This window comes from Chelonia mydas, chromosome 6 (assembly GCF_015237465.2).
Source record: "Chelonia mydas isolate rCheMyd1 chromosome 6, rCheMyd1.pri.v2, whole genome shotgun sequence".
NCBI lineage: Eukaryota > Metazoa > Chordata > Testudines > Cheloniidae > Chelonia > Chelonia mydas.
Window position 1 is genome coordinate 36,543,815 of NC_051246.2, and position 16,706 is coordinate 36,560,520.

General features: G+C 37.4%; 1 protein-coding gene and 1 non-coding gene across 4 annotated transcripts in view; both read left to right on the top strand.

Moving 5' to 3' along the window:
- IPO7 (importin 7) overlaps positions 1-16,706 on the top strand; it is a 47,699-nt gene that overhangs the window by 19,611 nt on the left and 11,382 nt on the right. For all 3 annotated transcript variants that reach the window (XM_037899786.2, XM_043549921.1, XM_037899787.2), the window contains exons 5-16: positions 1,218-1,374; positions 2,232-2,321; positions 2,796-2,890; positions 2,993-3,077; positions 9,137-9,271; positions 10,126-10,225; positions 11,409-11,485; positions 11,916-12,032; positions 13,002-13,091; positions 13,612-13,777; positions 14,359-14,519; positions 15,503-15,631. In XM_037899786.2, the coding sequence (XP_037755714.1) occupies positions 1,218-1,374; positions 2,232-2,321; positions 2,796-2,890; positions 2,993-3,077; positions 9,137-9,271; positions 10,126-10,225; positions 11,409-11,485; positions 11,916-12,032; positions 13,002-13,091; positions 13,612-13,777; positions 14,359-14,519; positions 15,503-15,631 (1,402 nt within the window). The remainder of the gene's footprint in view (positions 1-1,217; positions 1,375-2,231; positions 2,322-2,795; positions 2,891-2,992; positions 3,078-9,136; positions 9,272-10,125; positions 10,226-11,408; positions 11,486-11,915; positions 12,033-13,001; positions 13,092-13,611; positions 13,778-14,358; positions 14,520-15,502; positions 15,632-16,706) is intronic.
- On the top strand, positions 13,282-13,463 carry LOC114018842. Its single transcript, XR_003564055.1, has one exon. It is a non-coding gene; the product is annotated as a small nucleolar RNA SNORA23 (small nucleolar RNA).

The window sequence follows — 16,706 nt, forward strand, 5'->3', positions numbered from 1 at the left end:
AGGTCAGGGTGGCCTTCTGAGATGAAGGCTCCTGTTGTTGTCATGTCGTCTTGGTGTGGGTTGGGGAGGTCAGGCCCATGCTCTCCAGCAGGCTCTGGTCCAGGGCCCAATAGTAGGCAGTGATCCTTCACACCATTGGGTGCTAAGTAGCTGCCCCCGGACCACTTCCTACCAGCCTCCTTTTCCCCACAGATTAAATCAAAGAATCTCATATAAAGTCACTGACCTGCACGGTTAGTCATCTGCCTTTTCTTTGTAGGTGTGCTCAGGCAACGAGTTCCTGGGCAACACTGCCCCCAAAGTTCAGCGCCACTGGTCTGCTCCCTTTTGACTGCCTCCCTCTGAGCTGCTCTGCTTCCCCTTTTACATGCCGCCTGCAACTTGTTCAGGCATCACAGGTGTGGTTGGGTGGAGCTGCGTAGGCCCAGAGCTGCTCCTTAACCCCTTGCTCTCCCGTGTGGTGTTTGTACACCCCATCACTGTGGAGAATTTTGATATTTTGAATTTTGATTTTGTTCCACTTTGGAACAAAATGCAAAAAAATCTGAAATACTTCATGAAAGGGAATAGAGCTCTGGCTCCAGGTAAGGCCTCCTGGCAGGCTACCCTAGATCCATAGGCCGTGGAAGCACCAGACAATCAAGGAGCTTCAAGCCTGGAAGCCCAGGCTCTCCAACAACTCAGTGGAGTTGGGTAGACGAGATGACAGGAAACAACTTCCTCCATTGACGTGGTTCTATCAGAATCAAACAGAATCCACGGAATGTTTCAATTTTGGCAAGTTCCGGTGAAAGTGTTTTGTTGGATATTTTCTGACCAGCTTTACTTGTAACTTTCTTGTCTATAAAATTATGGGTTTTGCTCACTGTTTTCTTGCTACTGTGACCTTGTTTTACCATAGAAAATTGTGTGGCATGTATGTGATGTGGCATTCAAAGTGAGTGAGTTAGCAGGAGAACATTACGGTAGTGTTGAATGATAGTAAAGTAATGGAAGCTAAGTTGTTTTTTAACTTCATTTGGGTTTGGCTCTGTGTTGGTATAGCGCTTTTTATATGACCCCATGAGTGCCGTAGTAAGATATAACTCAGTTTTTAAAATCTATCCTTAGGAGCCGCAGTGGCCTGTGTGCCTCTCTTCTGTGCAGGCACAACTTACTTTTCATATCAATAAAGTTAGTTGTAAAATCTTTGTAAAGCATTTTATTCTTACCTAAAGGTACAAGAAACCAGAGGAGCGGAGTCCCTTGATAGCAGCAATGCAGCACTTCCTGCCTGTTCTGAAAGATCGTTTCATTCAGCTTCTGTCTGATCCATCTGATCAGTCTGTCCTCATCCAGAAACAGATCTTCAAAATCTTCTATGCTCTTGTTCAGGTGAAAGCAAATTTTCTGTATTCTTGAGCAAAGGTTTAATCTAAAGGTTGACTTCCTCCCTCTCTCTCTCGCTCTCTCTTCCCCTCCCCCCTAAATGTATAACACTCTAGGTACTAATGTATTCGAAACAACATTACCAATTCTGTTTCATTTGAGTCATTTTTCACCAATGCTTAACTGTGGTGTGAGTAACAAGCTTTTGGTATGATTCTGTGTACCATAACACCAATAATACAGATTTTTTTTTTTTTTTTAGTTTAAAATTGGGTTACACATTTTTTGAGTCTACCATCTTTGAACTCTCTGGAACCTGCCAGTGCCACTCCTGAGTAAGTCAGAGTGGTTATGAGAGAACAAGCCATTTTATAACACTAGAAACAACCATTTATCTTACTTTTATAGTGTTACTATATTGAGCTTATCTAACCAGAAGGAAACTGGACTAACATGCTGTTCAGAGCATTATTCTAATATTAGGTTGGGTGGTCTTGCAATGAAATTTAAAACCAGATTTACCAATCCCTCTATTGTACTTTAAGCGAAGAAAAGAATTGTCTCTGATTCAGAAAGATATAATAACTTAAATATTGTGAAATCATCTTCTATAGCAAAATTCTAAGTAAGGCAGAATTGAAAGGAAGCAGAATGTTTTTGAGGATGTAGAATAGGCTGCGAAAGATCTCTAACACCATCCAATATCACACTCACTTCTTTGCTCACCGCTCATAGTACTCAAGTGTAGAGCAGATGTTCAGTAGGATTTTGGTAGATGAGCATTCAAACATATATAATTCAAGCAGTTGATCGGGTTGTTTTAAATGGCTTTATACTGAACCTATTTTATGCTTTTTAAATAGTATACGTTACCTCTGGAGCTGATAAATCAGCAGAACCTGACAGAATGGATAGAAATTCTAAAAACGGTTGTGGACAGAGATGTACCTGCTGTAAGTACTTTTTTTATGTGTGTGTTTTTCTTTCGGCTTGCAGATTGGCTTCTGAATTCGATTTCCTGTATTTAAAACTTGGTTAAAAATGTTAACAGTATTGTTTTCTTTATTCTTACTACAAGACATCTTCTAAATGTGCGGCAGGACAAATAAGATTTTGTAAGGTTAATATGGTGGTTTAAACAGAGACTAAATGGAGAAAGTTTAAAATATTACCCTTTCTTTATAGACAAAACAGCAAATTGCAAGTTGTATTGTAACTATGTTGGCTTTTTACAAAGGAAAGTTATATTTGAACATTTATACATTACCTTTTTATTGTGGGCTTTTTTTTAACTCATATTTTTAGATCTGATATTTCTGTTGATCTGGAAGCGTGTTTACATAGCTAATAGTGCAAAAAGAAAAGCAATTAAAATAAAAAGAAGACATTTCAGCAATATTCAACAAATTTAATCTTTCTTCCTAAAGGAAACTCTTCAAGTTGATGAAGATGATAGACCAGAATTGCCTTGGTGGAAATCCAAGAAATGGGCTTTGCACATCTTGGCTAGACTTTTTGAGAGGTAGTTGTTCTTCCCATGCCGTCAAATTGAAAAAACCTAACTTCTAATATGAAATTCAGCAAAATATTTCTTCATACTTGAATTTTTCACTTTTAATTCTAGGTACGGAAGCCCTGGTAATGTTTCCAAGGAGTACAATGAATTTGCTGAAGTGTTCCTAAAAGCGTTTGCTGTTGGTGTCCAACAGGTAAGAAATGCTTGAACCTGGGGTATTAGAGTAACTGTGACATTTAGCAATAATTTTTTCCTTCCCCCATCTTTTCGAAGGATATGACTCCTTTCAAAATATTTTGCATTAACCTGATGCTATCAGGGAGTATGCAGGAAATACTTACACTTAGTTATCAACTGAAATAATCTAGTGTTCACTTCTTAAGAAATATCGTATGTTGTTTGTGTAATCTGTTGAAGTACACTGTACCGCAGTTAGGCCCGTGACACTGACTTGGGCTTAGGCTAAAGGAGTGTTTAATTGCAGTGAAGATGTTCAGGCTCAGGCTGCAGCCCAAGTTCTGGGACCCTCCCAACTGACAGGGTCGTAGAGCCTTGGCTCTCAGGACTGAGCAGGGGCACTGGATTTAGGGCTTATTACAACATAAATGCCAATACATAAATCCATGGTATGACCACACTTGAATACTGCATGAAGTTCTGCAGAGGTGTTAACAGTCCACAACCTTCAGTGGTCCCATACAGTATGTGCTAACTATTTATGCTAAACAGGCTGTTGCATCTTGCATTCTGCTGTGATGCTCCAAGTACCTTACCCAGAACTGAAAAAGAGCTCTGTGTGGCTTGAAATCTCTCTCATCAAGAAAGGTTGGTCCAGTAAAAGATACTACCTCACCTACCTTCTCTCAATATTCAGTGCAGTTTAGGGAGAAAATTAAATCTTGCCTTTCTAAAGTGGATTTGGCAGTAACTCCTTATAGAGGTGCTAATGTGCTATCTGAAGGTAAATATGACCTAAGGAGCCAAGTACCAAGATTGTCCATCCTGAGGAGGAGTTATGAAGCCTGGATGGCTCCCCCCCGATAATTTTAGTCTAGGCAATTGATTGCATGGAAAAATGTCTTCAAAAGTTACAAGTTGATACTGTTTGGTAGAGAAGATTTTTTCAGGTGCACTTCTTAGACTTGCCTAGAATCACAGTTTCTGTATCTGTGATTGTGTTATCCAGGAAACAACTGTGGTTCAGGTCTTTAAAGGAAAATTCTTGAGGGGCAGGATTTTTGAACCCATAGAAACTTCTCTCTACAATATGAAGTTACATAGAAACGGAGTTATTTTGATCAGATTCTCAGGAAGGACACACATTTTGGAAGATGGTGCATGCGTGCGCGCGCGCGCGTGTGTGTGTGTGTGTGTGTATATATATATATATATATATATATATATATATATATATATAAAATAGGAAAGTTCAGAATATACTGTTCCAACAGATTGTTTGCAGACATCAAACCCAATACATGACACGGAACCCACGCTATCCAAAACTCTGACTTTTTGCGCAGCGGTGGAGGTCAGCCTTAGGCATGTGCGCAAGGAAATTGATCCCTCAACTACATGGTGGAAAAAATTCTTTTAGCTGCAAAATCAAGAGACCCTCTGAAACACAAGAAAATAATAAGCAATTTCTGACGCATGAGGACAGGCTCAAGAGTTCCAGTGACACTCTGTCGTGCACTCTGTTTTTATCAAAGAGAAATGGGGAGTAAATACACACTGTGGGATTACAAATTGTTAAAGTGCAGATTTGGCACAAAATCACTGAAGGTGTTCTTTGTGACTGTAGGCTTGTCCTTCCTTCGTTGAAGAGCCATCTCCTATATTTCTGTTTGGGTTACAAAATATCACTGATTGCCGATATGATGCTCCCTTGGTCATATCTCCATGAATTTTCAGAAGGGTCCTAATTACTGCTTGAAAGGAGTGGAGTACATGTCTGCTCCTCCCATTACTATCTCCTGATGGGTTTCCCAGAAGAAAGAAGGCATCTCTCAAAACAAATGATAAATGGGAAGAATCATATAGCTCCAGCACCAAGGATCCATTATCTGGATGTGTTCATAGACCCAGGATTTTATTTGAATAGTAATCTGAAGGTTCTCAACCACTGAATTTTTGGACACCTCATGTCACTCTGACTGCTTGGTGAAGCTATTAGTTGTACTAGTTTCATACAGAAATGAAGTTTTTGCACTCTTCCTTCTTCTAAACAGCTTAAACAGCACAGTGAATGTACAGCAAGTGGTAAGAGATTATCTTACCACGAGGGTGGTGGGGAACAAAACATAGCTTCTTCTAGAAAATGCTGAACTGGGAAGACTTGAAACAGATCACTTACCTGGGGAGTACATTCCAGAACCCACGTAGCACAGGACAAGTGGTCTAATAAGTCTTATCAGCTGGCTGATGCCGAGACCAATTTGATTAGCTTTGGAAAGTATGATAAGTAATGTCAAAAGCAAACAGGTTTTCAATAATGCCATTGGTGTCATTTGAGCTGTCAAGGTTGAACCATCTGTATTGAAATGGGCAGAGCAGAATATAACTTTTATCCTACCACATTTGGTATCAAAGAACAAATGAACACCAGAGCCAACTGATTATGTTATGCTGAAATAAAGTGGGGAAGTGGAGCTCCTGTAACTAGGAAATTCAGGAACTTGGTTATAGATGTTAACATCCAAGAAAAAGAAAACTAATAATCTTTTCCAGAAGTAGCTCTGGATGAACTTTCTTAAACCTGGCCAAAAAAGCCATTTATACACATTATGCGCATTCCCACTTCTAACAAAAATAATCTAGAACATTTGGGAGGGACAAAATCAATTACTTGGAATTATCTTCACTGTCTGAGACACCTGTGAATCTTGGACTGCTCCGCTGATGAATTAGGGGTGAGTCCAATGATAATACTCAAATAAGCATAGTCTTACTGTTAGGAGGGTGAGGAAAGAAGTGATCAAGACTATTTGCACAGTATTCTGGCTCATAGAAAATCCTTCATAATTTATTGTATTGTTCAAATTCAAACGTTGAGGGAATAACAAAGGAATTACTATAAAGATGTGAAACTAAATAATATCCGAGAATTGTACTGGATGTCCTTTCCCTCAACTTAAAAAAAAAAAAACACCAACGCTCTTGTCCAGGTTTCAGCTATTGCTCATTTGATAGGAGCAGCAAGGGAAAGCTGATTTCTTATTCATATGTACCAGCTTCAAGGAATCCTCAGAGATACTGTTATCCAACACAGAACTTAAACTGGTTTAACAAGAAATCATCTTATATTCTAATCACTGCAGCCATATCTCTTTACGCATGTATGTGCCCATGCATAGCACACAGTGTAATAATGATGGAATTCCAATTTTGATTTTATTCCCCTATTTCGGTTGCTGGTAATTTAAATTTAATTTGAACTAAAAATGTTCAAGCTTGATCTCGGGCCAAAGGTGAAGTTTTGTGGAGAGTTTGAGTAAAATATATTCAGCTGCTTCTGAGTTCTGGATGTGTGTTTGAGTTATGAGGTTTATTTTAAAAACTTTCTCCATATACTGTGTACTCATAACTCAAATGGCTGCATTGACTTACTTTATTCCTTAGATTTAAATATCTACAAAACAAACCAAGTTCAAATCAAGTGGAAAGGAAATTTTCAATAGTTTTAAGTATTTAAAGGGGGAAACTTTATATGTTTACTACTTGATAAGTTGTTTGATCAATTTAAATTTTTGAAAAAGCTGTGTACATGAGCCCATAGTTAGAGATGACAGAATTTAATAGCCAGATAAAGGAACTTACTAGCAGTACTGATAATCTTTAAGGGAATTCAATGCAAAATGGTATAATTAATGCTAAAAAAACCTAAGCTCTCTGAAATCAGGAAATGCGGAAGGTTGAAAGTTTAATTTTAACACTGGTCCCTTATGCTTTGCCTTCTATAGTATGGTCTCTTGACATCTACTCATTGTCAAATACAATATATAATACAAACTGGAATTTCTGATGCAACCTTACATGCAGGAAATAACATTACAGGATATGCACTCTTGACTTGGCTTATATCTCAACAATTTATTTACATTGTTTAGCCTTTAGTTGTGCTCAAAGTCGGTAGTTTGGAATATATTTTAGAATACTACAAAAGTAGAATGATTTTGAACATTGGAGCCTATTTCACATTCATAGGTTAAATATCACTAAGCATAAAATATCTTTAACTACTGAAGTGATTTCCCTCCCCTTTCCCCCCCAACTTGGCTTGTTTTGTAGCTTTTTACATTAGGCCTTAAAAATCAAGTCAATTCTGAATGTACTGTAATTTACTGTATATATAAGGCTGTGTAAGACATTCCAACTCTATTGTTTAATTAACAGATTATTTAGTAAAAAGACCGTATTTTAAGGCATAACAGAGCTTAGAGAATCTGTTTCTTAAATACTTCATTTCTCAGTCTTGATGCAGAAATGTTAGGTTTTTTTCCATGGAATATTTTTTTAACCATCATTGTAGTCATCATAATGACTGTAACTTTTCCAAGGAATATTTCTTAAATTAAAACAATTGAATTTCAACACTTTCAAGAAAATGATGTTGTGTCAGACCAAAGTTTCATTCATAAAACAAACTTCATCTTCTGTGAGTCTCAAGACTCAATTTCATATCCTGTATCTCTTCATTTAGCTTACAAGAGGGTAAAGAGCAGTTTTGATACAAATAAGGATTGCTTTTCTGACATCCCATGTGTGCCATTATAAAACCTAGCGTGTTTAAAGTCTTTGTGCTATGCCACTCTACTTTCTAAGGCAATGTATAAGCCATCTATAGTGGGATGGGTAAAATTCTGCATCTCCAAGTCTGCTAAGGTAATGAATGGGCTTTCAAACACCTTAATAGATCAGAGCCCAATCAATTTCAGTAAAGGCTAATACATAGGCAAAAATCATGAAACAATTTAGAAAGTAGTGATGTCCATCGTGAATATGTGGATAGATCCCTAGTTAAACTCCTGTGACAGTCTAAGGCAACTTTGTAATCTCATGTATAGATTTTTTTTTTTTTTAAACTGAATTATTTTTCAAAATAATTGGATCTCATCTTCATCCATATTTCACTACTGGTAAGGTTTCGGACGATTGGTAGATGTGAATGACATTTTCCCAGTGGATACTTTTCTTTTAATCAGTTTTCACCATTTTCAGTCTTATCAAAGAGACAAAACATCAACTAAGCATAGAGACTGAACTTGACCTCTCCCTTTAGTCCCACCAGTTGCTTCTTTCAGAACAATTGTGGTATTACAGGCTTGGGCTGAGCTGCAGGGAAATTTTGCAGGATGTTGGTCCCCAGACTCTTCCAATCACTTGGAGATTAAATACCAATAATTAATGCAGTGGATCCAAGTTCTGGCTTGCAGTCAGCCCCTGGCTTGACAGAATTTAAATTGCTAGACTTACCTGGAGGAGCCCTATCCCCTTAGAAAAATAGGGCCAGGAGGCATAGGAGAAGGAAAATGGAGCCAGCCCTCTACCCTCTCTGTTGCATGTTGTGTTTTGAATTAAGGGTTTTATTATACATGTATATTATATGGGGTGACTGATACACCTCCATAATGCCATACTAAATTCAAACATGAAGCAGCAAACAGCTGGAGGGCACCAGCCAAGGAGGCCAAGCAGTTTGGCAGGCCAAGCAGTGCAGCAGCTGGGTCTGCAAAAAGAATTGCAAGATGAAATGTCAGTGGTGCTCATTAACTTCCTTATCTGAGGGGAGAAAGGACCCATCATCCTGTGTTGTGGTGGTGGGTAGAGTTAGCATGAGTCACTGTTACCCAGACAGTTCTGAGGCCCATCTTCTCTCCTTTCCCAGGAGGCATTTTCTGATGGTGGAGTGTGGAGAACTTGCACTACTGCTGCATGAGCCATACCTGTTTGGTTAAATAAAGGACTTCAGTCTCCAGGGCTGTCAGTCCACCATCTCTCATGAACACTATAAAAATTACCTGAGCAAATTAACTAAACTTGTGTTGAAGAATTGGACGTGGCACAGACCAGAGGAACCTGTCACATGTTAACTTAGACTAGTCAACACCATTGTAGAGTAGTAAATATCTGTTTACATTTGCAAGACTGTGAGGGGCTTTGTGTGGGCGGTCCTGCGGATTAAATGGCTTCTTGGTTACTGGCAAGGTGTTCAGATTTCTAGAAGCTGTTAATGAGACTTGATTTTCACAGGTGTTGCTGAAGGTGCTGTATCAGTACAAGGAAAAGCAGTACATGGCTCCTAGAGTTCTTCAGCAAACACTGAACTACATCAATCAAGGAGTGTCACATGCTGTGACCTGGAAGAATCTGAAGCCCCATATTCAAGTAAAACATTTTCTGGGAATAGTCTCTAAATGACCAAATTACTATGTATAAGTCAGTTTGTTTATAAACTCTCTATCCCTACTAGAATTTAAGGTGTATGAGCTTGTATTATAAATTGTTTATTGAGCTTTCAGGTCTGCTCTGGGGAAGCACATCTTGTTACATTAACATAGTTGAAATATTCATTTTCTCTGGATGAAACAAAAACATTTGCAATATTTAGGCCCCAGTACTGCAAAGACGTCTACTTTAGGCTTATGAATAGTCCCATTGATTTCAAGCATGTGTCTTTGCAGGATTGCAGCCCCACTAAAGGCTAAAACCCAGATTGGTTGATGCTCCTTATCGTGGACTTGGACGCTCTTTTAAAATGTAAAACATAGAGTGCATTTGTATTAGTATCATAATGACTTAATACAATGGTGTGAACTAAGACATCCAGATGGAAACTGTTTTAAATAAGCCCTCACAATATAAATAAGATCCCAAAACAATCATGCAGTTTCAGCAGCAGCCCTTTAGCATACTGAGCCTAATAATTAAACTATTGTATTCTTAATGGATCAAGAATTGTACATACAATGCAACACCACACAAATTCAGAGTTAATGTCAGCAACAAAATTTATGCCGCCTTTACCAGCTCAATACTCCATTACCCAAAGCAAACACAATGGCTTGCATTGCATTGCAGGTCGTCCTTTAATTGGAAGCAGTTGGCTTTTATCTCTTATGACCGTATAATCCATCCCATATCTAAAATTGATGTAAGAGAAAATTTTAAATTTTTTTAAATAGAAGAAAGCAAATGATTTTAATAGGCTACGTCCTTTTTTTGTAACGCTTTAATTGCAGGGAATTATCCAAGATGTTATATTTCCACTGATGTGCTATACAGATGCTGATGAGGAGCTGTGGCAAGAAGACCCATATGAATACATACGTATGAAGTTCGGTGAGAATTTTAAAATTTACATACACATTAGAAAAATATAATGCCAAACGAAGCCAGTATTTTAAGAAGTGCATTGTGAAAATAGAGGTAACTAGGGTTTTTTGTGTTTAAGTATAGTGCACTTTTCTTAAGTGAGGTAATAGATCAGTGCTTGTCAACATGGCTACAGATACCTTAAATTCAGCTATCTTGGTTCTCGCTGTAGGTGAACAACGTGTGTGTGTGTGAACACAAGATGTTTATAAGGTGGTGCAATAACTTCTTCATAGCTGTAAAAGAGCTAAGTTTTAAAATTACAGAAGGTTGTTTAGATTGGCTAATGCTGTTTTTTGTTTTTCTTTAAAAATGTAGTTAAATTTAATCGTTAAAAGCATGTATGGCTTACATACAGTAGCTACTTTTCAGATGGTGATCTTTACCATGTGCCAAAATTTCTTATTACAAGGTCAAGTAATGCTTTACACAAGGCATAATTCGAAATAGATGTACCCATATAGAGACTAATATAGCCATGGAAGTTTTGGGTGGTCTGTCCATTTTTATGATGTTTTCCACTGGCTCTTCATTGTGTCTTTTGAAGTGTTCTAAAAGTCTTTGTAGCCTGTTCAAGAGGGGTGTGAAAGTGAAGGAATTGGACCTTCATGAAGGCTTTTTGATACACTTAGGACTTCAGGCTGCCTAGGATCCCAATGGGATATTCTTTGCCCTATGGGCTAAACCCCAAAATGCAAAGCATATGGCTATTGACAAGGGTTCTGAAAGCCTCTGAAGAAGGTTGAACAAGAAGAGAATTAAAGACCGAGTTTGTTTTCAGCTCCCAGTTTTGCTTCCTTATTACAACTAAAAAATATTTTCCCAGTGTAATTAGTGTGTTAGATCTTTTGCAGATATAAGAGAAAGTCCTGGCCTCGGGGATCTTACAATCACAAAAATTTGACATCCTGCTGACAAAGGGTGGAATGTTTCTGTGCCAGAAAACTCAAGACCTGTCTCGTCTTGTCATTTCAAAGTTTAATTTTCTTATATGAGATCTGCGTTGAAATGCTTGTAATATCAAGGCACAGCTGGGTGACATATGTCTGAATACTGTTGCTCTTATTTTACATTAGATCCTTAATTTATTTTAACATTATGAACTGCATTAATGGACAAAAATTTATAGACTATTAAATTTATTTAATAGATGTGTTTGAAGACTTCATTTCTCCTACAACTGCTGCTCAGACATTGTTGTTTACAGCATGTAGTAAAAGAAAAGAGGTAAGCTGTTTAAAGATTAGCTTTGGACTAAACAAACCAAATAGTCTTATTTGATATTTTCTGCGCAACTTGCTGAGATATTTGAAACAAAAGATAAGAATCTATTAAGGTGGTTGTAAATTTTCCTGCTTAATACATAGGAACCATAATGTCACAATAATCCAATTGTTTTCTAGAAGTTTTTTTTGGTACTCATCTGTTGGTATGAATTTACTTCTTGAGGCTGGATAGCCATATTTGCTAATACACCCAGGAGTCATAAATCAACATGGTGTTGTTTTAGCGATGGCATAAAGCAATGCCTAAACCCAGTCTTTTGAAGAAAAAATGAAATACATTTTAACAATGAGAGTATTTTAGAGACCTGACAATGGTACTTTAGAAGACTGGCTGAACTATTTTTACTAACACAAAGCCCTTATCAAACTAGGTCCTGCAGAAGACCATGGGCTTTTGTTATCAGATCCTCACAGAGCCAAATGCTGATCCCCGTAAGAAAGATGGTGCTTTACATATGATTGGTTCTTTGGCTGAAATTCTCCTAAAAGTAAGTACTAATTTCTAGTGCGTGTTCTGGTTCTGTTTCCTTCTCCTTTTCTACCCATTCCCTCTACACCCAACCCAGTATTAGAATAATCAAGATTAGCTCTCTGAATTTTTCAAATTTTGGTTTAGATGTCATGGTACAACTCTTCCATGGTGGAGCTTAATTATTTGGCTCTTGAACTGTTGCAGACTTCATTATACAAATCTCTTGCAAGAAGCTAGACTTCAGAAACATACACCTATAGTTCTGGTGTGTTGACAGCAAAGGAATGTGGATAACTGAATGACTCTCTGACGACATTCATTATAAATTATTTCATGAGACTTATTTTAGGTTCTTGGAACTGCTGTGCTGCCTTTTGATAAGCAGTGAATTGCTACATAGGTTCTTCAGTTCCACTTGATGATCAAATTCCTGGTTGTTCATGTCAGAAAATTTGTTTGATCAGAGAGAGCCTGCTGATTTAGGCTTCATTTTCTTGTAGAAAACTAGTTGTGTAACAGGTTTAGCAACCTTGTTTGCTTACGATAGCAGAGGATGACATGGAAGAAGCTGATTTCTTTTAATTTGGTTATAACTGATCCATCTTTTGAGGTGGTTGCCCTTTCTTCCTTGTCATAGGTAGTTTGTCTTTGGTGTAAAATAGAGATAGAAACTGCAAAATAAAGAAGCCTTAGTGAGCCAAAGATAAGAGATTGTTTAAAAAAAAAACTGCATCGTGAATCATTGCTCTTAATTGGTCTTGTTGTTGTGATAGTGAATAGATAGCAAACCATGCCACAAAGTGACAGATGGGCTAAGAAGGGTAAAAAGTCTGTTTTTCTTTTGTGGTATGTTAAGACATCACACTGTCTCCTTATTTACACTTTTATGTATAAAATAAGATTAACAATAACTCAATTTTTTTCTCCCGCTTCTGGCTTTTATTTAAAAATACCAACTGATGTAATTGCCTTAATATTCTCGCAGAAGAAGATATACAAAGATCAGATGGAGTACATGTTGCAGAATCATGTGTTCCCTCTCTTCAGCAGTGAGCTGGGCTATATGAGAGCACGGGTAAGAATGTATAAGGTTTACTTTTATTCACTTGTTGATCTACAATTGAATAGCATGCAGTTTTTACTGAATTGTATCTTGCTCTAAATGGACAAACTATTTGCATCCCTCCTATAATAAAGTAAATTCAAGTTTTAATCATAAGTGTTAGTTTCTTAAGATGTAGCAACATGTAATTTTTTAAATGGCTGCAGTATTGTGTGCATAGTTCTTCCTCTGTGTCTGGTGGTATGGTCCATTTGCGTTTTGCATTTAGACCGTACTGCTCACACAAAACCTGTGGCCAAAGATGAACTCGAGATCATAGTACTGGTCTAGTGATGTCTAAAAGACAAACCTACCACTGGCCAGCCTCCAAACTCTCAAACATCTTCATTTGTAAAAGTTCTTAGTATTTTAGTTAATAAATAACATCTGTAGTACTAATTAATTATTCGTTATTTTCTTGGAGAACTGACAATCCACAAGTGTTGTTAAAATGACCACTTTCTGAAGTTGTTAGATGCATTTTTTTTCACAGGCTTGCTGGGTCCTTCATTATTTCTGTGAAGTTAAATTTAAGAGTGACCAGAACCTCCAGACAGCCCTAGAACTCACAAGACGATGTCTGATTGATGATAGGGAAATGCCTGTGAAAGTGGAAGCTGCCATAGCACTTCAGGTTTTGATCAGTAATCAAGAGAAAGGTACACTTTTTTTTTTTTGTTCAAGTTAGAGAAAACATCTCTAACATTTCTAAAGAAGACACAATTTAAGCAGAAAAGATATAATACACTATTTTCATGGGCTAAGCACTAATGTACTAGTATCGTAATTACCTTCTGGGAGATTCGTTTTATAGTCTGTTCATGGTAATTTGCCAGCTGTAGTTAGAACAAGTAGAGTGTTTGACATAAGTAATTTTTGGACAAGGAAACTTCTGTCGTGGCTCAGCAAGCTTAGAAAGAAACATAACCTGTAATATATAATTGCTGTATTGCTGAATTCCCAGCTACTATTTGGAGTCTTGTAATAGTTATTTGTTAACAGTTTTTTGCTGTATACAAAATTTAATATGAAGTGTTTCATGTTTCATAGTACTTTGTTGATACGCTTTGTCTCTCTGTTGGCTTTAGTTGTGCGAAAAATATATGTAGGCTATTACATGTCAAATATTTCAGTAGTATTAAAGTGTGAATTTCTGGTTTTCTTAAACTGATACAATGATTTTTATAACAAGAATGTAAGAATCAACATAATTGGTGTTTTATTTCTACTTACTTTGCAGCTAAGGAATATATTACACCATTCATTAGACCTGTAATGCAAGCTCTGCTTCATATTATAAGAGAGACTGAAAATGATGATCTTACCAATGTGATTCAGAAAATGATCTGTGAATATAGTGAAGAGGTTACTCCCATTGCAGTAGAAATGACCCAGCATTTGGTAAGCCTGTTTGGTCACTTCGCACGTGGGAAGTTTGTTAAACATGAGGGATTTTGTTCCTTATATTCAAGATGGTTTGTCATTTGCCAGCTGATTTTAGACCAGCCTATTTAAACCCGTTAATGCAGATGTTTTGCATACCTTGTGTTCAGAAGCTGTTGTGTTCTTAGCACAATAAGCAAATGTCTTCCATAGAGAAATGGTAATCCTGATTTTAGCCATGATAACCCTTCACAGCACACTTCAGAATCAGATTAGAGTAAAAAGTCTTACTGACCTCATTACTAAAGTTATTAAAACAGAAATTTAGAAGCAGTTTTTGGTAGCAAATTGTGGGTGCCAATAGTTAGATGTTTTAGGCTAAATTAGTTGCATCTGAAAATTCCTGTTGTGTTCTTGGGACATCCACATAGCATAAGTTGTACCTGCAGTTTCATAAGTACAGAGGCCAGGTTGCTGCTGATCTCAAAATCAGGCCCTTAGTGTTTAGGTTTAATGGTTTATAATGAACTTCACTTTTCCGTTTCCTGTGAATTAGTAATATATTTACAGTAATCCACTTTAGCTATCTGGTTCAGAACTACTAATTCTATTCTGTTTTTGAATCAGTCATCTCTGTTTTTGTAAACTGTTGAGTTAGCCCTGGGGTCTGTATTGTAAATGTTTTATTTCTTTATTTATAATTGCAAATCTACTTTATTCATATACAGATAAACCCTGATTATTCAAATTACTTTAGACAGAATTGAGAAATTTGGGATTTTGGAAAATGGGAATTTGGAAAAACAAAATTCTGATCTTGAGGGATATTTCAAATAGTTGGCATTCACCTGTACTGATTTTTTTAACACACGATATCTTAAAAGTTAAAAGTTCAGTGTACAGAGTCTCAGACTTGTACAATAGTCTATATCCAAGCGTACCTTCTTTAATTAAACTACTTGAGTGACACACTTACCTGGGATTTTACTGTTACTGTGCAGGCAATGACATTTAACCAAGTCATTCAGACTGGACCAGATGAAGAAGGCAGTGATGACAAAGCAGTGACAGCAATGGGAATTTTGAATACCATTGATACACTCCTCAGTGTAGTTGAAGATCACAAAGAGGTAAGGAAAAACTCTTTCAAAGCAATTAAGTGCCCTAAGATGCTGGAAAATAGTTATTGTACATTGAATAAAAATCCAACAATATGCTGTCTGCTAATGTTTTAAAATCCTTTTAGTTAAAAATCTGTTAAGCTTATTTACACCTGCACACACAGGTATAAAATCATAACTATGTTGCATGTACAACCTAGGAGCCATAACAATTTAAGATCTTGGACATTTTACAGATTTCTGTAGCAGTCCAGATACTTGGATATAATTCTTGTGTACCAGCAGATGGAGGCAGTAACCACTAAAATTGAGTGATGTCATTTGCTCAGTTTGTCTGTAGCAAATGTAACAGTCTTGTCAGCTGTACTGACAAATGTCTGACTTGGTGCCCGTCTACCCTTGGAGGAAAATAGATGCGTCAGTAATCAACTTACAATATTGCGTCCATTTCCTGCTGATGTATCAGTTTGCTGTCTGCCATGCAGCAAAGTATTGGAAAATCTGCATAAGGCCAAACTCAGTGCAGGGTTTTTTCTTTATTGACTTTGGCATGGTTGGCACTTAAAACTTACACCGGCATATCTGTCGGTCAAGGGTATGAAAAATATTCACCGCTGAAAGACATAGTCCCCATTCTAGACAGGGCTGACCTAGTTACTGCCTCTTGAGGAGGTGGATTACCTACGCTGATGGGCGAAGCCCTCCTGTCTGCATTAGTAGTGTGCACTAAAGTGCTCCAGCTGTGCAGCTGTACTGCTGTACCATTTTAAGTGTAGGCATTCCCTGACGTACCACAGTGGTGCAGCTGCATCTGTTCCACCCTGGTGTTTCTAGCATAGACATATCCTGCAGCTACACTAGAGGGCTCTGCTGGCATAACTCTGCCAACATAGCCTCTGTAGTGTAGACACAGCCTTAGTCTGTGTTGTAAAATACTCCAGCAAAGATTGATGTAGCTACATTACTGAGTGTTATGCTACTACACCTACTGACTTCTGATAAATGTTTTAATTCCATGGTGCCTAAACGGCTTGGTAATAAATATGTTCTTAAAGTTCCAGAGGTCTTGGTTAAGGAAGCATAC